The 26,441-nt window shown below is 40.8% G+C and overlaps 1 protein-coding gene across 1 annotated transcript; it reads right to left on the reverse strand.

Moving 5' to 3' along the window:
- Nucleotides 1-26,441, reverse strand: LOC134375546 (zinc finger protein 25-like). The gene is made up of 4 exons (XM_063094127.1): nucleotides 26,321-26,441; nucleotides 25,943-26,038; nucleotides 19,735-20,501; nucleotides 1-630 (listed from the first exon to the last, which is right to left on the reverse strand). Exons 1-4 carry the CDS (start codon nucleotides 26,439-26,441, stop codon nucleotides 1-3), a joined length of 1,614 nt encoding a protein of 537 aa, XP_062950197.1.

A 26,441-nucleotide genomic window follows, 5' to 3' on the forward strand; every position in this document is an offset into this window, starting at 1 on the left:
TCACACAGGCACGGAGGACACGAGGGTGACCGAATAGGAAAGCTTCCCGGCGCGCAGTCCCAGAGCCAGGAGTGAGCTCCTGTGCTCCAACGCTGCGGAAGAGAGAAAGGCGGTCCGCAGTGAAGACATGCTCCGGCGCATTTCGTTTCCAGTGCCGCCAGGGGGATCAACGACACGCTTGCCCAGCCTGACCTCAGTCACCGCCCGGGACAACTCTGAGGGCCACACTGGGCCATCGTGCTGCACCAAGAGGAAGGTGGCAAGCCACTCCAGAAGCTCCATCTGTGTGTCACAGCAGAGGTACCACTGCTCAGGGCTGTGGCTGAGATGAGAGGCAGTAGGGGATGACACATGTATCTCTGTTTCCTGCACCACCGTGAAGCCCCAGCAGGTGGGCGGCTGGAGTTTCTTCTTCGCCCCCAGGTAGACTTTGAGACTCTTGGCGGGCTGGTGACTCCGGACCTCCTTGCAGAGCGGCAGGCAGCTGTGGTTGAGGATGAAGTAGCGGTTGTGGAAGCCACCTGAGGGCAGTCCCCAGCCCAGGAGACTGTGGCTCTTGCAGAACTTCAGCCTCCGGTGCTTGGTGTCGCCCGCACGGCTGGCCAGGTACAGCGGCACAGCCTCTGTGGACTGGTGAGAATCTGCATTTTAACAGGATTCCTAGGTGCTTCGTATGCACGTTGAAGTCTGAGAACTGGCTCACATGGTAAGGCCAATGTGATGTTCACCAAAGCAGGGCAATGACTGAGGTCAGAGGGAATAAGAGAAGACGTAGGGAAACAGGGTGGGGTATAGGGTGGCTACAGATCTGGAGCAATGCATACACTGAATTATATGCATATCAAATTCTTTCACTTATTGTTGAAACCTACAAAATTTCCTTTGAGTACAGCTTTCTCTGTCTTCGGTAAGAGACAACAAAGAGGTCTCCTTTCCATTGTTTTCTAGATAATTCATCATTACGTTTTTGATTTCCTTTGATCCAAGGGTTACCTAACAGTATATTTCTTACATTTAATTTCCAAGCTGTTAGCATGGTTTCGGTAATCTTTTATTTTCTTCTTTTTTTATTGGATGATGAGCAGAAAAGGCAGTCTAAAAATATATGATTTATTGAATTTTCAAGATTTTCCTGGTGATCAAGTAGATGAAAAATTTTGGTAAATGCCTCATGTATGTATGAAAATGTATTTCTGCGTTTGAAGAAATATTTATTTATTTGAGTTTGTGGATTATATTTTTAATTCTTCTATGTACCTCTTTTCCTTATCAGAGCTACCAATTACGAAAGAGATATATTGAAGCCTCCCACTGAAATTGTATTTTTATGAGATTGTCTTTGTATTTCTAATAATTTTTGCTGTCTATATTTACCTGCTATGTTGTCTGTCTGGTGCAGAAAGTTTTATGCCCATTACATCCTCTTCATAAACTGCATAGTCATAATGTCCCTCTTTATCTAGTTTTGAACTTTATTCTCAACCTCCAACATATCTGATATGAATATTGCCACTTATGCTTTTTGTCTGTTTCTGGACCAGAGCCAATTTTTGGATCCTGAATACATTGACTGAGAGAGTATCACTCGTAGCCCTGAGACCAGCTGCACTGGCAGGGGTTGTAGCTTGTCTATCTACCCTTCTTTGTTACACTTTTCACTGTGTAATGGAGATGAAAAAAGGATCGCTCAAAGCACCATGAATGTGATGAGAAGCCCAAAGGGTCTGTACCCCAGAGAAAACTGGGTACAGCATCCATTCAAAGTTAGCTCCTGTTTTTTATTGTAAAGACAAGGAAGTTTCACAAGAAAATTCAGTTGATTAAATCATTACAAAGGGACACAAGGACATGAGCAGTGTTACAAAAGTTATCTATGTCTAAGTATAGCTTAAGCAATGGAAACTAGTAACATCAGTAAAATTAACAATTTGACATTCCAAAGTATAATTAGTGAAAAGCTAAGTTGGTCAAACTGGCTCATTATCTAAAGTATAACCTCTCCTTAAGCAAAAGTTACATTCTTATGATAAAATCTAAGTATAATTATTTTTAAAGTTTCCCCCAACAGACAGCTTGCCCCTAGCAAACATATTTTTCACATCTTTTCCTTCAGCAATTCGTAAAATCTCTTAACAGGATTGGTATGACAAGCACCTGTTAGCTCTAAAATCATTAAAGTGTACAATCTCATACCTAAACAGTGATTAGAGTTGATTAAATGGGCTTTTGCTCTCTGGCCGTAGGCCATTGCCTCCTACCCGAGGGCTTTTGCCTTATACATGCATTTCCCTAAAAACCCTATTCTAAAATCAAATGAGAAGCAAGATTTCTAACCTTCTACACTTCCTCTTATAGGTTTCCTCCAGAAGAGATGCCCACTAGAATATTGGAGTTGTAGCTCCTAGATCCTAAATGAAGAAGGGGCTCTGTGTGGAAAGGGGTGGACTGTAGTGGACACTTGATGCCCTGCCCAGATCCCCCCTTAAGAGTGAAGAACTTCATCCTCAAAATAGTCCTCAGTTGTCACACTCTTCAGGAAGCGCTTGGGCTGAAGAGTCCTGCCTTGCCCAAGGTCATGCCTTTTCCCAGGGCAGTCCATGTCCAATTACTTGTTGACATGAAGGTATACAGGCCCAGCTCCCTTCTTTCCATATTGGGACAACACTGAAGTGCCATCACAGCTTCAAAACTCCTCAAGGAGGTGGAGGTTGCTTTTACTGAATCTGTACCACAGCCTACTTCTTTGTTCTGCCCAATCCTTCTTCCTTTCCTTTCATGCATGTTGATCCCAAGAGCCTTCCCTAATAAATTTCCCATGTGAGCATCTCTGTTTCAGTGTTTTTCCTCTAGGGAAGGCAGTTCTGACAATAGGAGATTGTCCTTATTCTTAAGGGATGCATGCTTAAAAGCAAAGTGTCATAACATCAGTAGTTATTTTCAAATGATTCAGGAAAAAAAATGTGTATGTGTGTATGTATGTACAAAAAAAAAAGAGACAGATAAAGCAAATGTGGCAAAATCTTAACAACTGGTAAACCTAGATGGTTTATATATGGATATTTATTGTAGTGTTCTTCTGCCTTTTCTGGGGATTTGACATTTTACAAAATATAAAGGTGAAAATAAATCCCTACTCTCTATTTTAATTGGTGTTTCAGTGGGAACAAAATTAGACTTGTATGTTCAATCTGCTGTCTCTACCTGGGATCATTTCATTATTTTGAATCTTTTGTTTTGCTTTGCTTTTCTATTACAGCTATTTAAATCTATATATCTTCCTTTGAATTTTCCTTTGATCACAGCTTATAGATTTTTATATATTGTGCTCTCATTGTTAGAAATAATTTCTACTTTTCTCATTCATTAGAAATAATTCCTACTTTGATTTTCTCTTTAACCAATGGATAGTTAGAAGAGTAAGTTTTGGATATTAGTGTCTATCAGGGTTTTGTTGATGGTGAGATTTTTGTTTATTTGCCTGTTCTTTGATTGGCAATTTCTAGTTTTATTGCACTGTGGTCTGTGAAACAGCTGATAGTATTTCTGTCCTTTGGCATGTAGTAGAATTCTGAGAATTCTGGGGAGATGATTGCTTGAATACATCCTTGCTGCCCTCATCTTTCAATTTAAAACCAGGTACTAAACCTTGTGTGAGCCAAGGAATTTCTGGGGTTTAGAGCAGAAGTAAGATCTAGTGCGTCTCTGGGGTCTGGATAAAGGGAGCCAGCAGGGAAACTTTCTGCTTCTGAGCCCAATGAGAGCCTGGGAACCAGAGGTCCAGAGCCCAGGAGTGATGATCAGAAGAAAAGTGAAACTGGGGAACACTTGACTTACAGAAATCCAAGGACCTCCTGAGGGAGCAGCTTCATCTACCCATGTGAGCATTCTTTAGGCTCACTGCTCCTGCACTCAAAAAGTTGTTGAGGAATAAACAAGTCTGCTGAATCTTCTCTTTCTTGGGAAAATGCCAGCCTTAGCAGCTAAGGGGACTAGAGAGCAGAGGGAGATCTGGACCACCAACTTGCCAGCTGGTGCCCCACGGACCCACCAAGACAAAGACTGCTGGACCATCCATTAGTCAAGAGGCTGACCCTGCTGTAGATTCCCAGCAGCTGAGTGTGGGCCCTGATGCATCAGCAAAGGAAAATACCAGCACATCGAGGGGGACCTAGAGTGAGAAAGGGAAAGAGCTGGCATGTCACAGAGAACAGCAACTACATACCTACTGGAGGAGAGAGGATAACAACACGTAGGAGCTACAAATACGGTGTGTGCGTGCACACACACACACACACACATACACACACACACACGCACACACACACACATATACACACACACGCACACACACACGCACACACATACACACACACACACGCACACACACACACACATATACACACACACACACGCATGCACATGTTCTGTATCTAAGGAAAATCTCATTTTTAGACTGAAAATTTCAGGAGATGAATCAGGGGAGAGGATGGTCACTATTGAAACCTGACCTGGAGTATCAAATGGAGAAAAAAAACAAAACACAAGTCAAAAATTCAAAGAGATAAAAGTTATGAGGTGAAATATACAAAGTTTGAGGGAATGATGCAGGCAGCCAAATAATTATATACATTTGACTTATACACTGTTGGATTTATTATTATCAGAAAAATGGAAATTAATAAAATGAAGTAAATGGAAGATAGGTAATAATTAATCAAATAATAAAGGAAAATTTCCCTGAAAATTTTCCAATAAATACTTGATCTTTAGATTTAAAGGGCTCACTGAATTCCAAACAGAACTTATAAAGAATAGTACCCACATTTGGGCATGTCCTGAAAAATATTCCTGAAATTGCAATGTAAATATAAAGCTTATCAGTTTCCAGAGAGGAAAAATAAGTAACTTAAAGAGAGAAACAATGAGATTGGCATTGGACTTCTCATCTGCCATACAGGAAGCAAATGATGATGTAATTATATCCACAGACATCTAAGAGAAGAAGAATGCTAAGGAAAGACTGAGAGTAATGTAGGGCTGTAAGTACTAACAGATCTCAGCCTGATATTTGGGGGTGGGACAGATGGAGTGGACAATAACAGCATTTAATTATTTTAGGGGGTGGGGAGAATGGAGATGTATTATAAATGGGTCATCTTAATGTGGGGAAATAGATGTTATTCTTAATTCATATAATGGAAGATTACATCATTGCAATTATGTATTTTATTCTGAATGTGAAACAAGAATGATAATCATTTGTGGGATGGGAAAGTATAGAATATCAAAATCTATAAGAAAAAAAGTTTAGCAAATGGCCATGTTGTCAAGCCAGCAAAAAAAAGAAAAAGGAAGAGAGAAAAATAACAAAGTAAAGAGTGAACTTAAATTAAAAGAGAAGAAACAAAATAATTTATATCCATTTTTACACTAACCTCAAGTGAGTAGAGTTCTCCTATTAAAACCCAACATCCACAGAATAGGATTGAAGAACGAAACCCAGCCATATGCTATTGTTGGGAATACTGTGTCAGTCAGAATTGCATGTAACAGACACCCAACTCACAGTGGTTTAAATATGTAAGAAATGTAAGTTTCCTTGCATAACAAGAGTCCAGGGTAGGCAATGCAGAGTGAGCATAGCTGTTCAGAAAACATCTACTGTCTATTCTAGCTTCCCTCACCCTCAGCACCTTCCTCGGTGACTTACCAGGTGGTGTAACCCCAACCCCCCATTCCTAAGGGATCTGAGCCCTCCCTGGTCACCATGACATTCTCAGTATGAGGCCACGATGGATGTATGTGTCCATTTACCATCAAAATTGGGCAACTGACCAATACGCCAAGTTTGGGCTCTTCCTCCTCTGCCGGCTGGTCATAAGGGATGCTTCCCCCAGCTCATGCAGCCATAGGTGTGAGCCGAGGGAGGAGCAACAGGTGGATGAGGTGGGGGTCTGGGCTACCTGCTTATGCAGCCTCCTTGTGCCATCTGGACCTCCGTGTGCTCAATCCCCATGTCCTCCTGCCATCCTGGTGTGTGCTGGGCCCGCCTGATCTTATGACTTGATTGATTTGACACAATCTGACTCACTGTGGAAAGTTCTGCCTGCATGGTCATTTGCTCTCCCCTGGTCAGGTGCTCCATCCCCACCAGGGTCAAGTAGCACTCAGGAGCTATTTATTGAAATGTGTGTGATTCTCTCCTGCAGATAACATGGCCTTGCTCCAGAACCCTAGAGATCTGAGTTGTGATTTTCCAAGTGAGACTTGCCATAAACTTTCCTCCATGTCCTTTCTGACCACTAATATCTCTAATACCACAGGCCCTGCTAGGTCATATGACCCAAGCTCTGAGGCCACTTGCATCGCTGTCTGGACCTGCTGCAGATCTCTTTCCTGCTCTGGGCCCCTCTCAAAGCCAGCAGCCTTTCATTTGACCTCGTATTTGGATCAGAGTAGCATTTACAGATTTAGAATATGCTGTTTCCAGAACCCAAAGAAGCCTACCAAGTATGGCACTTTGTTCTCTGTGTCGGGAGATGAAAGATGCAATAGCTCCTCCCTTGCTTTGGAGGGGATGTTCTAGCATGCTTCAGAACAGTAGAACCCTAAGGTTTCTACTTATGCGTCAGGCCCTGCATCTCTGAAGAGTTTATCTCACACCTTCTGGAGTACTTGTGTCTTACCAAGGCCTCCACATTCTTGCCACTTCATCGAGTCCCATTAGCATATGTTATCGATAGAGGGAACCACTGTGATGTTCTGTGGATGTCCAGCTAGTCCAGGTCTCTTCAGATTATATCATCAGAGAGGACCAAAGAGTTGATATAATCCTGGGGCAAGACTGTGCATGTATACTGTTGTCCATTCCACCTGAATGTGAACTGCTTCTGATCCTGTTTTTTGACAGAAATGAGAAAGAACACATTGGTCAGATCAATGGCTGCATACCATGTACCCGAGGCTGTGCTAATCTGCTCTAGCAAAGATGCCACATCTGGCAACGGCAGCTGCATTGAGGCTACTGTGTGGTCAAGTTTGCAGTGGTCCATCGTCATCCTCCAGGGTATGTCTGGGTTTTGCAGGGACCACATTCACATTTTTGCCACACCCGGCGCTCATCTCTGACGTTTCTCCTAGGATGGATGTGGTATTGTTTGGATTTACTCTCTTGGCCTGTTGGGGGGGGGGGCCTGTTGAGGGGGGACTATGTCAGAGACTTCCAATGGCCTTCCTCTCCCTGATAGCTCTTACCCCACAGGCCAAGGAATGAGTGTGGGAGCTGTGCCAATTGCCAATATGTCTATTCCAATTGAGGACGGCGGAAATGACCACAGTGTTGGCCCGTGGGCCTAGTGGACCCACTATAAGCCAGACTTGGGCCAGGATTCCATTTATTTCCTGCCCTTCATATGCCCCCAACTTAATAGGGAGGCCATAATAACAGTTTTGGTCTCTGGGTATCAATTTCAATCTGGATCCTGTGCCAGTAGTTCTCAAAATGTTTGCATGTTCCTCTTTCCCCAGCATGTGGTTACCTTCATGGTGCTGCAGGTTCTCCTAGGGAGCCAGCCTCTCCTTCAGCTGATGGGTTTTAAATCCCCAAACTGGCTCAGGTCTTGAAATGGATGAACGACTGTGACTTCTTTGTGGAGTGACCACCCTCAACCACCTGACCAGGAAAGTTAAATTGTGAAAAATGTGTATCTTAGTGTACAGGAAATACAGGGTCATACTTTTCTACATAAAATATGCACAGGAAAAAGACTGCATTGAAATACAGAAGAGTGTTCGCCATATGTCCTTCTCAGTGGCAGTATTACAGGCCATTGAACTTTATTCTTTATAATGAAAGAGTTAAAAATATGATACTAGGGCATAGTGACTATTTCGCATTAAAGGCATTTGAAGGATGCAGGTACAAGAAGAAAATCTCTCTGACCTTCCTTCTTTTTCTCAAAAGGAGACAAAATTCCCATGTGAAAGATGCCCTCCCTGTACCAGAAGGAAGGTAACATTTTTATCATCAAGAACAGAAAGTTGAGGCAAATGAGAATCTGTACAAACAAGCCTGGCTAGACTCGTCCTTATCTTCCTAGTTAATTCTCCACCCAGTTAACTCCCCTAGCCCAAGCCCCTTCACCCTGCCACATTTGTATAACCTACTACTCTTTGACTAAATCAGTATTTAAGTGTTCATCTCTAGCTGTGTCCTTGGGCCTTTATTTCCATGTGAAGGGTCCCATGCCAGGTACTACTTGTATTAAATAATTTTGTATTCTTTTCTCTTGTCGCTCTGTCTTTCGTCATTTAATTCTCCAGCCTGGCCAGAAAAGATTGCTGAAAGGGTAGAGGTAAAGTTTTCCCTCCCCTATAGTACTTTAATGTATTTTCCACATTTCTGTTCTCTAGCAGATATATTCTGCCATGCCAGAGATTACACATGTCTATGTGTGTTTTCTTTCCTCTGGAGAGAGGTTCCGGAAAATCATGTTGGCATAACTGGGTGTGGTTGTCAACTCTGTACTCTCTGAAGTATGGATGTGAATATTTGACATCACTTAAGAAGTCTTCCTAGGAAAAAATCCTTTTGAATCATTGAAGGTGGCTCCTTTCTTCAGAGGAGTGGAAAAAGGGCCCCACTGCCTGGGGAAAGGGACTTTATAATCAGTCTCTCTGTTAAAAAGTTAAACATACACTTGCCATACAGTCTGGTAATTTCACTCCGAGGTGAAAACATATCCATACAAAGACTTGTACATTAACAATCACAGCAGCTTCATTCACGATAGGGCCAAATATCCACTAACAAGTGAATGAAAGAATGAACTGTGATATATTCCTGCAATGGAATATCATTCAGCAATAAACAGGAATGAACTATTGATACACCCAACGACATGAGTGAATCTCAAAATAATTATGCTGAGCAAAAGAAGCCAGAAAAGAAAGAGCACATAGCGCTTCATTCCCTTTATATACACTCCCTGGAAAATGCTAGCTAATCTAGAGAGACACAAAGCAGATCAGTGGTTGCTTGGGGATGGGGGGAGGGTACAGGTAACGGGAAGGAAGGAGTATGAAGGGGTAGGAGGAAACTTTGGTGATAATCAGAGTCAAACACGGGAATTTAAGCTTCACAGGTAAGGCCACTCTGAACAATGACAAGATCTCCAGTTAGGAACTGTTGAGGTTTGACAATATCATGGCATACCCCAAACTCTAGAAAAAAAAATTACCTTACATATCCCTCAGTTCAAGTGTGGGATGATGATGGTGTCTTTTCTTGATTCACGTTCCCTTATTCCAGTGTGGCTCAACCTTTGTTTTTAAAGCTATAGCTCTCCCAAGGAGCCTTTTTAGATTTTTTTTTTTCCTAATTGTTCCCCTCTCCATGAAAATTTAACACCACAGTATACTGTATATATGTTATGTACTATGGTTCTCCGGAGGGCCACAAACTAATGTAATTTCTAAGATTTGGGGGCGATCCCAAGAACTAATTTCACCCCTTTGGGGGCTATATTGCCCTATTGAGAATGCATGACTTTTTCCCATCAGAAAAAAATTAAAGTAGGCAGGGGAAAAGTGGTATTGTAATTAAAATGTAAAATTCTGATTTGATTCTTTGGTGGAGCATAATGAAACACTAACTGCAAAAAAATGCTTCCCCAGCAGTATGCCTTAATGTAGGTTAATGAAAATGGGGTGATGAGATGAGCAGAAGGGGGTTGTTTGGTAGGCAGAGAGTTTTCAGTCCTGACAGAGAAGTGGCAGAGTCTCTCACATGCCACCAGAGCCCTCTGCTGGGTATTTCAGGAACATCCTCCGGTATGTAGCCCATTCATTTAGCTGCTATTTTTCCTGCTATTACCCTTCATGTGCCACGTGCTTAGAGCTAGGCTTGGGGCTGAAGCTCAAGGAGGCTTAATAACTGAGACAGAACCACTGAGTGGTAAGTGGTAAAACTGGCATTCAGAGAGTCAGGTTTGTCTGAATCCAAAGCCCATCCAGACTCCCCCTCTGGAGAGCCAGAGCCATGTCTGACCAGCTTTAGAGGGGAGTCACCTCCTTGGCTCCTGAGACTGAAAGAAAAATTAGGGCCAGGCAGGGGTGGGATTGTGGAAGATGTATGGGATATTTGGGGCATTATTGGCTGATGATTTCCCTTTTTTCCTAGAAGTTGGAGCAGAAGAGGGGTGAGGATAACTTGGGTCAAGCCTTGCCAGGGCTGCCTTTCTGCAGAAGGCTGTTTTACAGATGTGAGCAATTTGGGTTAGGTGTCCCACGAGTCTCGTGGCATAGCTCAGGAGGTTGATTCCCACAAGGACTTCATGCTCTCACTTGGTGCAAAGCATCCAGGGTATTAAAGAAGAGTCCCAATCTCACAGAAGATAGCCAGGAGCAAACCTGCCATGACTCTAGAGGTGCCCAAAGCAGACAATGTTGAGAGTGAGAAAGCTTGTCACTCTAAGTGCAGGAAACAGCAAGAGCATCAGCATAGTTGTGCCAGTTCCCCTGACTTCAAGTCTCATGGGGCAATGCCACGGCTCAGGTAGATGCTACCCACCTGGTGGCCTGCCGTGAAGCTGAGGAACTCAAGGCCAAGGGCTTGGCATGTGTTGAGCAAACAATAACCACTATGACAAATAGCAAATAAACCACCGCATTCCCCTGGGAGCAAGAAATTACACAGTGTAATCATAACTATGCTAGGTCTCCTTGCCTATGCAGCTGCCTGCAAGACGAGCTACTAGTTGTATTACCTAAGAGGAGTTAGGCGGATGCCTGAGATCTCACCCAGGGGCAGGAAAAGAATTAGTTTTGTATTCCAGATTTAAATAGATAGTGGAAAATAAAAATAAAGCTGATTTATAATTTCATTCCGTGAGTCAGGATATGGCAGGGACAGTCTGATTGGTAAGTGATTGATAATGTCGTCGCTCCATATCGTGGACGATCAGTTTAGGTAGCTAAGAGGCACTGAATCAGTCCATCTAGACACTATACAGGGGAACTCCACACAACACCTGTGCCGGGGACCAGCTGGGCACTGCGCACCTGCGGCCCTAGGAGCAGGAGGCCAGATAGAGATTGAGACAATCTTTGTCAAGATAGGGCAAAGAAGCAACACCCTCTGCCCTGACTGCCTCGGCCCTGTATCTGTGTCCCCCCTCCCCCGCCCCCGGGTTTAGCACTAATCCTAAAGAGCAGGAGGTGGAGGGAGAGAAAATAATCTCAAATATGTCTGAGTTCTCCATATGAAGTGGCTTAGAAATCTCAGAATTTGACTGAGTTTATCTGAATGGGACTAGATTAGGTCTTTATTTAGCAGAATGGGGACGCAGAAATGAAGTTACAGAAAAGAAATCCATTTTGGGGGGTGATTTTGAAAATCTGTACTCACTACAAATGTAAGGCAGATGCCTCAGTGATGTAGGTGGTGTAGTTTCTTCTCTTCTCCGCTTCCTTTGCCCATCCCAGAGGGAACTGCTCCCCAAGGGGCCTCCACTGACACCACTGGGGGCGGTGTCCTCATGGCCACTAGGTGGTGGTGAAAGTCCTGACCCTCCCCTAGGTTTTCCGGGTGGGGGTGGAAGTTCAGGCTGCCCCATGTGGTTCCCGCTGGTACTGCAGGGAGTGGGGGGCTGGGGGGTGAAAGCCCTGGCTCCCTACTCAGCCCTCTATAACACCCCTCAGGAGCAGGGAGGGTTGGGGTGCTTCTTCACAGCCTGGTGAGGGTGGAAATCTAGGCTCCCCACTCTGCCTTTGCTAGTGTGAGTGTGGATGGGGGCCACAGTTTTTTTCTGTGGCGTTTGGCTGAAGTAGAGAGGTTGTGGTCTAAAAGTTTTCCATCTCATAAGGCTGCCCCTTTTCTGTTTTTGTTTTTGTCTAGAAAGAGTAGGATTTTGTTAGGGCTGCTTCCCCCCCTCCCCACCCCCACTCCATACATAAGTGTTGCCAGGTTGCCAGCTCTTCAGTTCCCAGTCTGGGATATATGAGGCAAAACGAAAGCCCAGAGAACTCACCACCAGGTCCCTGGGGCCCTAGCTGGCCTGTCTGCTTTTCTCCACCTTCCAGAGTCTTCTTACGCTTGCTTTGTAAACTGTAAATACTGAAAAATACAATAACCAAAATAAATGGTTGGGCTCAATAGCAAAATGGAGGAGGCAGAGGAAAGAATCACTGAACTGGAAACATAACAATAGAAATTGCCCAGACTGAACTACAAAGAGAAAATAAACTGAAAAAAGAAAATGAACACAGTCTCAAGGACTGTGAGACTTTAAACAAAAGGTTTAACATTTGTGTCATCGGGTTTCCAGAAGGAGAAGAGAAAGAAGGCAAGGCTGAAAAGGTATTCAAACAAACAATGACTGAAAACTTCCCAAATGTCCAGTTTTACTTGTCCTTAATGGAGGAATTGGGAGAACTTCCATCTTCCTGGAAGCAGAAGTCTACACCTAGCTCTTTTGCTTTATTGCTCATATCTGTATGCCAAAACACCATATCCCTCAGTTTTGCTAGTTTTTGAGATTTATAAAATGAGTATCATTCTATTTTGATTTTTGCACTCGACACATGCAGCAGAGATTTATCCATGTTGTGTGTTGCTATAGTTCGTTTGTATTCACTGCTCCATAACAATCTATTAAGTAAATATTCCACAATTTATTTGTCCATTCATTTGTTGATGAGAATTTGGGTTGAGTACCCCTTTTTTTGGTTGTTGTTATTACAAATTATGCTATTGGGAACATTCTTGACATGCCTCTTGGTGTATATGTGCAAAACCAAATACCAAGAAGTTAAAAAGTCGATTTGAAGGGTAGATGAATTTTCTGTTTACAAAAAGAATGAGCACTTAATTCCAGGTGACCTCAGGAGATAATTTAATGAACTGATTTTCTCCTGCATGCCGCAGTCCAGATTTATGTCTCTGATTATCAATGGGATTTTTTTTTTTTTTTTTTTTTTTTGCCTCCAACTCCAACCAGGCCAGGTAACCAACTCCATATTCTATCCATTTTCCTGAGGGCTTTAACCTATGTACCACTCCTGGTACTTTTTTTTCTTTTTTCTTTTCCTGTTTGGATTCTTGATGGTAGAGAAAAGATATTGACTCTAGGTAACTTCATCAGAACCTAAAAAGGAATTTATTTTAAGCATGTTGGCTGACTCACAACATCGATGTCAAGGGCCAAAGAACCAAACACTCCTGAACGGAGACTCAGAGCCTCTAAGCTGGAGAGAATACTCCACAGAAACAGAAACAGTCTGGGAAGGATACTTCCACAGGTATTAACACCAAAGCCACACTCCTGTGCCCTGGACTCCACTGTCTCCTCTAGGAAGAATCTCCATCTGTCCTGGTGTTTTTGCACCATTAGGTCTGATTCAAAGTCTTGGAGAGACTCACCTGAGTGGCCAATCCCAGGGAGTATGCCCAGGCCCTGCCTGTCAGTGGGTGCAGAAAGGAGATGTACAAGTTCCTCAAGCATCCACGGTGGGAGCCAGTGCCTGTCTCCCATCACGATGTATACCTTGGGGGATTCTCCAAGTATCCAGTTAGAAGGTCAGTGCATGAGGTTCCTGTATCCCTACATCCTTCAACACTCAGCTTTACTGAACTTCCTAATTTTTGTTAGTTGAATATATGTAAAATTATATCTCATTGTTACTTTAATTTGCATTTCTTGGATTACTACTGTTTGTGAGCATCTCTCATATGACTGTTAGCTTTTGAGAGTTCTCCTTCTGTGCATTGTTCATTTATATCCTATAGTGCTTTGCCTAGGTATATTGATATGTTTGCTGTTCTTTCGAATGGGAACTTTTCCCCCTATCTTATTATTATAGGCATATGGGACAGTTACATTATAAAGTATATTGCTGAGCAAAAAGATGGCCATAAGACATATTTGCCTAATAGTTACAGATTTAAAAAACAACCATATTAAGTGTAGTTATTCCTGGGAGGTGAGATTATGCTAACATTTGTTTCTTCTTTTGAACATATGCATTCAACTCTACCTGAGTCCTCTGCTCAGGAAAATAGGGATGGTTAAGAAAACCCTCCAATTTTGTGCTCCAGGATTTGGCTAACTGAAAAATACCAAGCCTTCCCTATAAGGCTTAGATAAGACCCACCTCCACCTTTTCTTAATGACTCCCTTGTTCTATAGGATACCAAGTCTTCTCCCTTTTCTTTGAGACATTCCTCATTAATGAACATTCTCCCTAGTGCAGTAGCCTGAATAAAACCATTTCCTTGGTTGCCAGGTACATATGTCTTACACACGATTTCTTATTTTTATATAATTTTCATACGTGAGGATGGTAGTTTCTATAAATTTTTTTTAAAATAAACTTTTAATTTTGTAATAATTTTAGATTTACAGAAGACCTGCAAAGGTAGTATAGATAGTTCCTGTGTAACCTTCCTCCAAATTCCTCTAATGTTGTCATTTCACATAACCATGGTGTCTTTGTCAAAACTAAGAAATTAACATTGGTACGATACTATTCGTATTTCACCAGTTTTCCCACTAATATCCTCTTTATTTTCCAAGATCCAATCCTGGGTACCACATTGCATTTAGTAATTATGTCTTTTTAGTCTTCCCTCTGGGCTGGGACAGTTTGTGTTGTTTTTCAATGATGTTTGAAAAGTATTGGTCAGGTATTTTGAAGAATGTCCCTCAATTTAGGTTTATCTGATGTTTTCTCAAGATTAGGCTGGGGTTATGGGTTTTGAGGAGAATATCAGAGTATGATGTACCCTTTCATCACTTCATGTCAGGGAGCACATGATATCACGACTTGTCACTGGTGATGTTAACCTTACCACCTGGGTAAGGTAGTGTCTACCAGGTGTCTTCACTATAAAGGTACTATTTTTACCTTTCCATATTCTATTCACCAAACACAAGTCACCAAGTCCAGCCCACACTCAGGGGGAGGGAACCAAGCTCCACCTCCTTGTATCAGGACGTATCAAGATCGCCTACGTTTCTTTTAATCTAACAGTCTTCTTCAATTGATTATTCCACCCCTCCCCTTTATTTGTTGAAGAAACCAGGTCCTTTGTCTTACTTTCCCGCGGTCCCTGCAGTCTCACATAGTATGTTCCTCTGCTCCTGACACCTCATGTAAATTGGTAGTTAGAGGCTTGATCAAATTTAGATTCACGTTTCAAGCATGATTACTTGGTGTTGTGTTCTTTCATCAGGAGGCATGGGATAATGTTGCCTCCCTTCTTTATTAAATGTTAGTAGTTGTTGATTATCACCCAGCTCCACTAATGCATCAGGGGTTACAAAATGGTGATATGCTTACTTTAACATGATTTCTTCATTTGTTAGTCATAATACTTCTAGAAAGAGAACTGTTCCCTCTGCAAATATTTGGCTGCCCCAAGGAATGCTTTATATAGGAAAGGCAGAATTAATAATTGTTTCTTTTTATTTCCCAGTTTTCAAAGCATTCTCCAAAGGTGACCAATGCTTTTCTTTTGAATGATTGTTTTTGTCGTTTTTTTCACTCCTGGAAGAAATGCTGATTACTGTTATTCTTCTTTCAATATATTGTTGGATTACATTTCCTAGAGTTTATGTGTCTCATCTATATTAATAGATGAAATTGATTTATTTGTTGTGATGGCTTCCTATTTTTACATCCCTACATGAACACACACACACAGAGGTTGTGTTTAAACCATTTCTAATCATAAGATCTGTGGATACTGGAAGAATTAGGCATTTATGGGACAGGAAAAATTACCTTTGAGGAGCAAGCATTCAGTGTACCCAATAAAGCAGAAACTCTTGAATAATCACTAATAGAGCAGCCACAGAGGCTTATGGGAAATGGGGTCTTCCATTACCCAGAGGAAGTCACTAGGAACAGATTTCAGCAGCTCCTCCTGCACATGTGCAGTTCTATTTTGGGGTGACAGATTGCTCTTTCTCTGTCTACAGCCTTATGGGGAAAACTCCACATTTCTGTGGCCCAAAGTACTGGTCCTGGGAACCAAACTGGAAGGAAAGTGGCTTGAATAGGACCTCTGCAGAGCTTAGAGGCTACAAGAGAAGGATGTTGGGTAGAATTGACTTGTGTTACTGTGAGGTAGAAAAAAACATTGAGGAATCTTATTGTTTCCTAGGCTGTCCTGGACTTGGTCTCGGAGAAAGGGAGGCAAGAGATGGCCTCAGCTCCAGATATGCTGGTTCCAGGGCTGCAGAGTGGGCCAGGGTCACATGGGCTAGGTTTGCATTTGTTTCCTTATCTGGAGCAGGGTGCTGTATAGGAGCCTAGGAATGTGCATTAAAGGGCACAAGAAATGATTCTAGAAACTCTGCTTTTCCCAAGTGTGGCCTGGCCAGCATGTGGCCTGGTACTCTGAGAGGTCAGTTCCCAAAGAGCAGCTAGAAAGAGAATGAATATTATGTTCTGACCTGGAAAAGGCAAGGATAGTGCAAACTGATGTAAGAAAGGGCAATAATGTTGGAGCCAGAGAGACCTTGATGCAACTCAGTGGGGTCTCTACGAGGTCTCAGCTCCCCATGACTCTAGTAATTTTAGGGAATATCTATAAGCCTTGTTTTTCTCATCTCTAAGATGGGCGTGGAAAGAGAGCTTATCTCATTGGCCAATTTTGAAGATTAAATGTGATATGGCATGTACATCCTTGCTTTTATTGCTTGCCGTGTAACAAGATTCTGGTGAGTCATTACCACTACTGCTATTACTATTGCTACTGCTGCTACAAGACACTTTACTAGGTTATTTTAATTAAGCATATCAATGAACCCTCACATCTACAGTGAGGTTGGTATTGACATCCTTATTTCAATAGGAAAATGGATGCTCCGAGAAGTGAAGTCATCCAATGTCAAAAAGTAGCAGGTGTAAATGCTGGGGTTAAATCCCTGAACTACTTTACTTCAAACTTCATGCTTTCCAATTTACTACACTACCTAAAACTGAGACTTGGACTTTAACCATCTTCTAATTCTTTAGAGTACTCAGCCAGTGAAATGCACTTAAGTGATCTCAAGAAATAAATGTTAAATGCTATAGCAGATTACCTATTGTTAATAAATAGCAAGGCATTCTGTCCTTTGGATGTGTCATAATTGATTTAGCAAATCCCCTACTATTATATATTTGTTGGCCTTCAGTATTTTGGTGTTATCCAAAGGAGAATAAATTCTCAATAACTTCATTGGAAATACATGTTACATTTTCCCAATAATCCATATAGGAGTTACCATGGATAGGTAAGTGCCATTTCCTTCTTGTTGTTCTGGTGGCAAAGTAAGCTAGGAAATGTAGAGTCTAGCTGGATGGCCATATACCCTTCTAACGTCCAGTAGGGAATTCTATTAAAGGAATACTGCTACTGCAGGATAACTAGCAGACCCTGCCACAGCCGCTATGTGCCAAATGCAGACAGCATTGTAAACAACCACATCCTCCCTACACTACAACTCCCTGCAAGTGGGTTAAACAATATAATCACAGGACTTACCCTTATGTAGTCACACTTTAGTGGGTGGATGTTTGAGAAAAAAAAAACCACCAGATATATTTTTCCCATCCCTTAACTTTCTCTTTTTTAATTTTTCTTTTTCCTTAATTGACCCTTGACAATGGTATATATTTATGGAGTATGATATTTGGGTACATTTATACAGCATGCAAAGATCATATCAGGGTACTTAGCATACCCATCACCTCAAACATTTGTCACCTCTTTGTGTCAGGAACATTCGACATCTTCTCAATCAGCTGCTTGAAGTTATACGGTTGTTTGTTAAAGTTACATGGTAATTCATGAAAGGATTTCCTACATTTTTTACAGTCAGATGCTCTCTTATATATATATATATTCCCTTATATATAACTTAATCAGTAAGTTATACAGTAGTAAGTTATACAGTTATATTCCCTTTGTCACCTGGTTTTAGATACATGTTTTGCAAACCACACATAATTGGATTTAGTTTTTTAACTCACCATTAAACTACCTCTGTCTTTGACGTGGGAATTCAAGTAGCTCATGTTGTTTGTGATAACTTTCATTATTAATTTTCATTTTTACTTGTTTACAGTTTACAGTACTTGGATGGTTTCTTTTCCTTTACACTTTCTTTATCTTCTTGGTCAATGTTTACTTTATTATTTTTTTTAAAATTAGGAGAAATTTTACTAGGAAAAAAAGGGAAAAAAATACAATCAAGAAAATAAAAAAGGCTAGGCCCAAATGACTAGAGGTACAGACACTTGAAAAAGTCATTAAGGAGACTTTAGCTACAGATAAATCATAAATGAAAGAAAAAAATCTTAACAATGATTCTTGCACCAATACCTCACCTGTGTTAATGTTCTAATACAATTACGTGAAGCCTTTTTCTTGAAAAAAAATATTCTATCAACAGAAATATATATGAATACAAATATGCATATATGTGGTATAAAGAAAAATAAAAAAATACCTGTGTACCCATGACCCATTTAAGAAATGTGAAGATTCTTTTCTCTCTCTCCCCAACTGTAAGCCCTCCTTCCTCTACAAATGTAACTGCTATCCTAGAATCTGCGACCATCATCCACTTGTTTTCCTGTTCAGTTTAACTGCTTATATATGTATTCCTAAGCAATGTACCATTGGTTTGTTTTTGAATTTTATATAAGTGAAATAAGATAGTATTTGTATTTTTCCTCTTTTTTATTCAACATTATCGTTTTAAGATATGACCAGGTTGATGTGTTTAACTGAGGTTAATTCATCTGCATTGGTGTAAATTATTTCAACCATATGATCATACCAACATTAAAAAAAAACTGTTATTATAAATATTATCACAATGTTGCAATAAACATTCTTGCATATATTTATGGGTGCAGATGAGAAAGAATTACTCTAGGGTAATGTTTTTCTGTGGTGGAGCTACTGGCATCCATGTGGTGGATGAGACTTTATTTCCTGCCTTTTCACTGACATTCCATAGCATTTAGCACCCTTGGCTTCCCACCCTACTAAATACCTGTAGCACCCTCAGTCATATTGACAATCAAAACCACGTTTCCAAACACCCTTGAAGATGCCCAGTTGAGAACTATTGTTTTATGGTATGTATCTAGAAGTGGAATTGTTGGGCCACAGGTTACAAGACTATTCAGTTTTCACTTACATACTGTATTGTGATTCAGAGACAGCGGTGGCTTCCTATATGCAAATCAGCACTGATAATTTATATGATATAGCACATTCATAAACTATATACCCATATATAACCCAGTATTCTTCAGGAAGTGTTCACATATATATTTAATGCTGCTGTGTCAATGACTTGAATTATTCATGATTTCACAAAAGGTCCACATTTTGCATTTTACTAAGAACAGAATATTTTCTGTTATCCTTGCTATAGCAAGTTTTGTATCACATCTGAAGTATGACTTCTCATTAAACAGTATTTCCACAACAATAGGTTTATCCATATTTCTTAAAATTATATATTTTCCTTTGACAACTTTGAATACTTGTTGAAAGCATTCACATGTTCAGAGCATTCATATGGTTTCACTTCTATGTTAATTCTCTAATTCCTATTAGTTATAACCTATTAACAAAGACTTTCCTACGTGTGTTGACATCTAAGGTCTTATGCCCTCTGATTTTGCTGATGTTTAACAGATTTGGCTTGCAGATGCAGGTTGCGGCACATGGAGAGGGTTGATGGGAGTTTTCTTCTTATGTGTTTTTCTTTGATGTTTGGTGAGGGCTGACCTCTGGCTGAAGGTTTTTCTACATTCATTGCATTCATAGGGTTTTTCCCCTGTGTGAATTCGCTGATGTTTTGTGAGAGCTGACTTCTCATAGAAGGTTTTCCCACATTCAGGACATTTGTAGGGTTTTTCTCCTGTATGAGTTCTCTCATGCACAATGAGATTAGATTTCACACAGAAAGATCTCCAACATTCACTACACTTATAGGGTTTCTCTCCTGTGTGGGTCCTTTGATGTTGAGTAAGGTTTGATTTCACACAGAAGGTTTTCCCACATTCATTACATTGATATGGTTTCTCTCCTGTGTGAGTTCTCTGATGTACTGTGAGGGCTGATTTTTGGCAGAAGGACTTTCCACATTCATTACATTCATATGGTTTTTCTCCTGTATGAGTTCTCTGATGTTCGGTGAGGTTGGACTTCACAAAGAAGGATTTTTCACATTCATTACATTCATAGGGTTTTTTTCCTGTGTGTGTGCTCTGATGTTGAGTCAGGTCTGTTTTCTTATGGAAGCTTTCCCCACAGTTATTGCAGTCATAGGTTTTCTCTCCTTTGTGAGCTCTCTGATTTTGTGTGAGGTGGGACTTTCTACTTAAGTTCCTCCCACTTTCATTACCCTCATCAGGTTTATTCCCCAAGTGTGTTCTCTGATGTTGAGTACATTTTGACTTCTCAAAAAAGGATTTCTCACATTTATCACCTTTACAGTTATTCTCTCTTGTGTTAATTATCTGATTGAGAGTAAGATGGGATTCCTTCTTTAAGGTTATTTTACTATCATTACACTTGCTGGGTTTTTCTGCAGTGTGAGTTCTCTGATGCTGAGTAAGGTTTGACTTCTTCCTAAAGGATTTTCCAAATTTATTACACTCATAGTGTTTCTCCCCTATATGAGTTCTTCGATGTGCACATTTTGATTTCATGCATGAGGACTTCTCATTTTTACTGGGCTCATGTGGCTTCCTTTCCCTAAGGGTTTGTGGACAAGAGTTGAGTTTTAAATTTTGGATAAAATCTCCTCTGTGTTTGTTACCTTCAGGTTTCTCTTCTGTGTGGATTCTCTTACATGTAACAAAGGCTGTCTTTCTGTGAAAGGCTTTCCCACAAATATTATTTTTAAGAAATTGCTCCAAAGATGAATTCTTCTGTCGTTGAATAAAGTCCTCATTATGACTGTGGGATTTCTTCTTTTGAACATTTTCACAGGGTTTGTTCCCTGTATGAGTTTTCTCATGCTTAGTTTCAAGGAACCCACATCCACTGAAATCATCAGACTTTGTTCTTATTTGGTTTCTATCACTAATAATTAATTCTGAAACATTTTTCAAGCTTATTCCAAATGAGTCAAATTTATAGGAGATTTTTCTGGAGGGCACTGGGTTCATGGCCATATTAAATGATTCTTTTAGGGTCTTACTTCTCTCCTTAGTCAGTGTTTTGCTGTTGAAAAATAAAGCTTGCCTCAAGTATTTGTCTTCATTTTTCTGGCTTCTTTCTTTCATGTTATTGGCTTTCTGGACTTCTAGAAATATAAAAAATTAACCATACATTGCAAATCTTAATACACTTCTTAAGGAAGGGGGTTGTGCACAAGTGCCCTATGCTGAGTTGATTTTTGGGCTTCAGGCACAATTTCCTGGAATGATAGAAGTCCTAAGCAAATATTTATTCTAGTCTTTTGGTTTGATAATACAAAAACAAAGACAAAAACATATACTGTAATATAAAAGGGAGAGAAAGCTGAAAATTATACAAATAGCTTTGGCTTGTGACAAATATGACCTCAAAATGGGTAGAGAGCTTGAAATAAAACATGAGAAATGGTGAACTGAGAACAAAGGATGTCAGGAAAATGACTGACCCAAGGATGGAGGAAATTTAAAAATGGGGTATAGATAGGGGCACAGAGTAGGGAGACAAGGAAGACTGAAAGGTGATCAAGGGAAATATCAGAGCAAGGATTTGATTTGGAGGCAGATCAGAGACTAGATCCTGATCCCTCTCTCCCCTGTCCCTTAGTTACTGCAGGAGGATCCTAACTCCTCTCTACATGCTTCCAATCTCTCTCTCCTCTTTTCCATTCTGCAAACCAACCCTCAATTAAAGTTAGGAAGTGATTCGTTTCCTCAGGTCTAAAGGTGGTCAGTCCTATAGTTCAGGCCCCATCTCTTCATACAGCTTTGATATGGAAAAACAATGTCCAAAGAGAATGTTAAAATATAGAAGAGGATGAGCCATGCACGCAATAGGACCCAATTCACCTCCATATTCTGATTGCCAGTGCTCTCATTTGATTCTATCAGAGTTAATTAACAGTAATATATCCTGATTGACAATCCTACTTTTCCTTCTTTCAATCTGCTGATGATTTACTTCACCAAATGCTTGTGCTCTGTCACAATACTGATTTTTAAAAATAGACTTTATTTTTTGGAGCAGTTTTAGGTCCATGGCAAAACTGAGTGGAAAGTACAGAGAATTTCTCTATCCCCATGCATGCACAACCGCCTCAATTATCAACACCCTCCACAAGAATGGCATATATTTTTTTACAATCAAACCTATGTTGACACATCATTGTCACCCAAAGTCCATAGTTTCCATTAGGGTTCATTCAGTGTTGTACATTCTACGAGTCCGGACAAAATGGCATGTGTACACCATTAGAGCTCCATACAAAATATTATAACTGCCCCAAAAATCCTCTGTGCTCTGCCTATTCATCCCTCCACCCCCCCAACCTCTGGAAACCACCGATCTTTTTACTGTCTCCATAGTTTTGCATTTTCCGGAATGTCACATAGTTGGAATCATACAGTATGTAACCTTCTCAGACAAGCTTCTTTCACTTAGTAATATACATTTAAGTTTCCTCCATGTCTTTCTATGGCTTGACAGCTCATTTCTTTTTAGTGCTGAATAATCTCCCATTGTCTGGATGTACCACAGTTTATTTATCTATTCATCTGCTGAAGGACATCTTGGTTGATTCCAAGTTTCAGCAATTATGAATGAAGATACTATATGCATCCATGTGCAGGTCGTTACACAGTCATAACTTTTGAACTCTAATTTTTAAATATGTTTTTATATTTTCTTCCTTTCTTGTTTCTCTTTTCTATGAGAACGCAAGCAAGCATCTGACTACTCAACACGGTTCAAGCACCCTTATTAACTTTTGTCTTTATCTCAAACAATTCTGTCTATGAATGATTATTTTTATCCTCTGCTACTCACATTTTATGCAGTAACATCGATTGTATGCTTACAAACATATGAATTTTCTGTAGTAGGTAAAACACACATAGAAGTCAATATGCTAGCAAAGAAAATTTGACATTACATTTTTTTGCTCAGATTTTATACTAGATTATTAGACCTAAATTCACAATACATGTTCAAGTGATCATCCCACAATTCTACAATGTTGTCGGCTCCTATTAGATAAGCCTCTTTAAATTCCATATATTGTTCATTTCCAACCACTTACCTACTCTCAAGTTTCTTATGTTCTCATTCCTATGAGGAGGCTAAGAAAGTTGATCACATAGAAATAGAGAGTAGAATGGCGGTTACCAGAGGCTGGAAAGAGTCGAAGGGAGTGGGGGGTAGTGAGAAGTAGGTTAATGGATACAAAAGTACAACTAGACAGGAGAAATAGTTCTATAGCACTGTAGGATGACTGTAATTAATGACAATTTATTGTATACTATCAATTAGCTAGCAGAGAGGATTTTGAATGTTCCCAACGCAAAGAAATAATAAATGGTTGAGGTAATGGGAAAAAAAGTCAGTGGTAGCAGCCAGGGTTTCAGGAGGGAGGGAGGGAGAAAGGGATAAGTAGGTGGAACACAGGGGATTTTTAGGGCAGTGAAACTATTCTGTATGACACTGCAACAGTAAATATATGACATTATGCATTTGGAAAAACCCATAGATCTCTACAGCACAAAGAGGAAACCTTAATGGAAAACTGAATTAGTAATAATAGCTAAATATTGGTTTATAAAGGTAACAAATGTACCACACTAATGTAAAATGTTAATAAAAGGAGAAATTTTGTGGAGTGGGTGGAGGAGTATGAGAACCACCTGTACTTTCTGCTCAATTTTTCTGTAAACCTAAAAGTGCTACAAAAATAGTCTTACCAAAAAAAATTCTTTGAGATTTCAGCTGCCTCCAACCACCAATGAAAATGGAGTTGACATTTTGTGTTTTATTTTCCTTGCGGCTTTTAGATAATTTGCAAGAAAAGAAGGGGCAATGTTGCCTTTACACTGCCATCTGCCTATTGGAATTTACTCCTGCCTTTTGTTTATTTATTTTGGGGGGCTGACTGGCACAGGGATCGAACCCTGGACCTTGGTGTTAACAGCCTCACGCTCTAACCAACTGAGCTAACCGGCCAGCCCACTCCTTCCTTCTTAAAACACTTTGTTCACGTGGCTCCGGGGATGCCACTCTCTCCTGGTTCTCCCCGTACCACACTGGATGGTCCTTCTCAGTCTCCCTTGCTAGAGTCCTGTGTCCTCCTGACCTCCAAATGTAGTGTTTAAAGTTGTCGCCTATTCTCTTACCTATTATCTCACTCAGTGAAACTGAAAGTCTTCACCAGGCCTATAAAGCTTTTCCTCCAGCCAATTCCCTGACATCACCTGCTTCTTTCTCCTCACTTGACTCCCTCAGGTCCCTCTAACTTCCTTGCTGTTCTCTAACTACACCAAACACACTCCTGTCTCAAGGCCTGGCACCTGCAGTGCCCTGGTCTGGGAATCTCTCAGATAACCCTTGGATCACTCCATCCCTTCATTCAAAACTCCCTTCTACTGTTCAAATGTTTACCTCCTCAAAGAGGTCTCCCTTAACCTCTTTTCCTAAAACAGCATTCCTTGTCAGCCTCTGACTTTAATTTTTCATAGTGCTGATTACTACTGGACATTTTATGCATTTATTTGCTAGGTGGATCTATTGATAGTGGAGACTTTGCTCCTGTATCTCCTGAGCTTGGAATGTGACTGGAGCATAGCAGGAGCTTAATAAATATTTATTGAGTGAAGGAATGCACGAAATAAATGCATGTTTACAGAGTGTTAAACAGAGAGAAAAGCAGAAATATAGGTCTAGGATGAGGAAAGCAGCAACTGGATTCAATAAAAACCAAGCAAATCTCTATTAAAGTCAAACAGAAATCAACAAACATTTATGTATAAGAGTGATACTTGGAGGTTGTTTTTTTTTTACATTATGTAAATACTTGTGCGTTTCATTTCTTATTGCTACATTTCCTAATGCTCTGACAGTTCTGCTCTTTGTTTTATGTCAAAGTGTCTTTATGGTGAAGAGGAATTATGGTGGGCAGGACAAACATTGGTTGGAGTCATACTATGTGCCAAACATTTATTCAGGTTTTCACATTTTCCCCACACGACTCTGTGGGGAAAGTATCAATTGTTTCCCACTTTACAGAGGACAAGTTCAGGCTTACAGAGAGTAAATACATTTTCCAGAGTCACACGTCTGGTAGGAAGCAGGAATGGGGTTCGATTCCTCTCCTTCCCTTAGAGGACCCTGAGCAGATTCCCTTTTAGAAGATGGGCTTCCAGGTCTTCAGAAATGGTCACGTTACACTCCTCTGCTATTGTGGCCTCATGGGTCCTACCTCAACAACCCTCTTGGTGATGAAATTGAGAGAGGAGATGAAATCTGCCCTTTGTGCCAAGAGGCCTGGGTGTAGGTCTGCATGAGTTAGCTGACGTGGGCTATGAAATGGAGAGTGAGCTCGGGCAGAAGCTCAGGCTGGTAAAGATTAGGAAAGTGACATTTACTGGCTTATTATAAAGGACACAAATGGACAGCCAGATGGAAGAGATGCATAGGGCAAGGTATAGGGGAAGGGATGCGAGCTTCCACGCCCCTTCCGGTCATGCCTCCCTTCAGGAACCTCCACATGTTCAGCTATCCAGAAGCCCCGATATTTGGAGGTATGATGCCTAAAGTATGGTGGTCATCTCTCTTTAGTCACTTCTAAAAGTCTAGAGCCTCTAGAAGAGATTTCTAAAATACATTTCAAAGATACCGATCCCTGAACCAGCCACCTCGGATCTGATTTCTCCAGCTTCTTTCTCTCTGACCTCGACTCACCTGAGCGTCCCTGATTTGGCAGTTTTCTTTTCAACATCCATGGTTCTTCTCCTTGCTCCAACTTGAATATCAGCTCAGGTTTGGCAACACAGTGCCCTGTAATGGGAAAGGACATGAGACGTGGTAAAGTTGCTCAGGGTTCAGGCCCTTTGAAGGACAAGAAGGAAGAAGCTTTAGAAACTACGTAATGATGGTGCTTAACTGTGCTTCATCAGAGCAGACCCTTTCATCAGGGAAGTGAGAATACAGTATTTTTTCAAGTGCCCTAAGAGTCTTGAACAAAATTTCCAGCAGAAAACTCATTACCCTCTACAATGATTTGGTTCCTAAGATAGAAAAATGTGTGCTGTTGGGAATTGCATGGGAAGCTGGGCTTACCCAGTGACACCAGGTGCCTGTAGTTCTCGAGCATCACATTCCTGTACAGGAGCCTCTGAACAGGGTCCAGTAGCTGCCACTCCTCCTGGGTGAAGTCCACAGATACATCCTCAAACAACAT

This window comes from Cynocephalus volans, chromosome 1 (assembly GCF_027409185.1).
Source record: "Cynocephalus volans isolate mCynVol1 chromosome 1, mCynVol1.pri, whole genome shotgun sequence".
NCBI lineage: Eukaryota > Metazoa > Chordata > Mammalia > Dermoptera > Cynocephalidae > Cynocephalus > Cynocephalus volans.

Bases quoted from the DNA above. Each gene is read 5' to 3' on its own strand.
- LOC134375546 (XM_063094127.1), bottom strand. From the start codon at position 26,441: ATGTTGTTTGAGGATGTATCTGTGGACTTCACCCAGGAGGAGTGGCAG. The intron at 26,039-26,320 runs GTAAGCCCAGCT...TTCCCATTACAG, and splicing joins CAGGCACCTGGTGTCACTGG to GGCACTGTGTTGCCAAACCT. The intron at 20,502-25,942 runs GTGAGTCGAGGT...ATAACTGTAAAG, and splicing joins GCCAAATCAGGGACGCTCAG to GTGATAAATGTGAGAAATCC.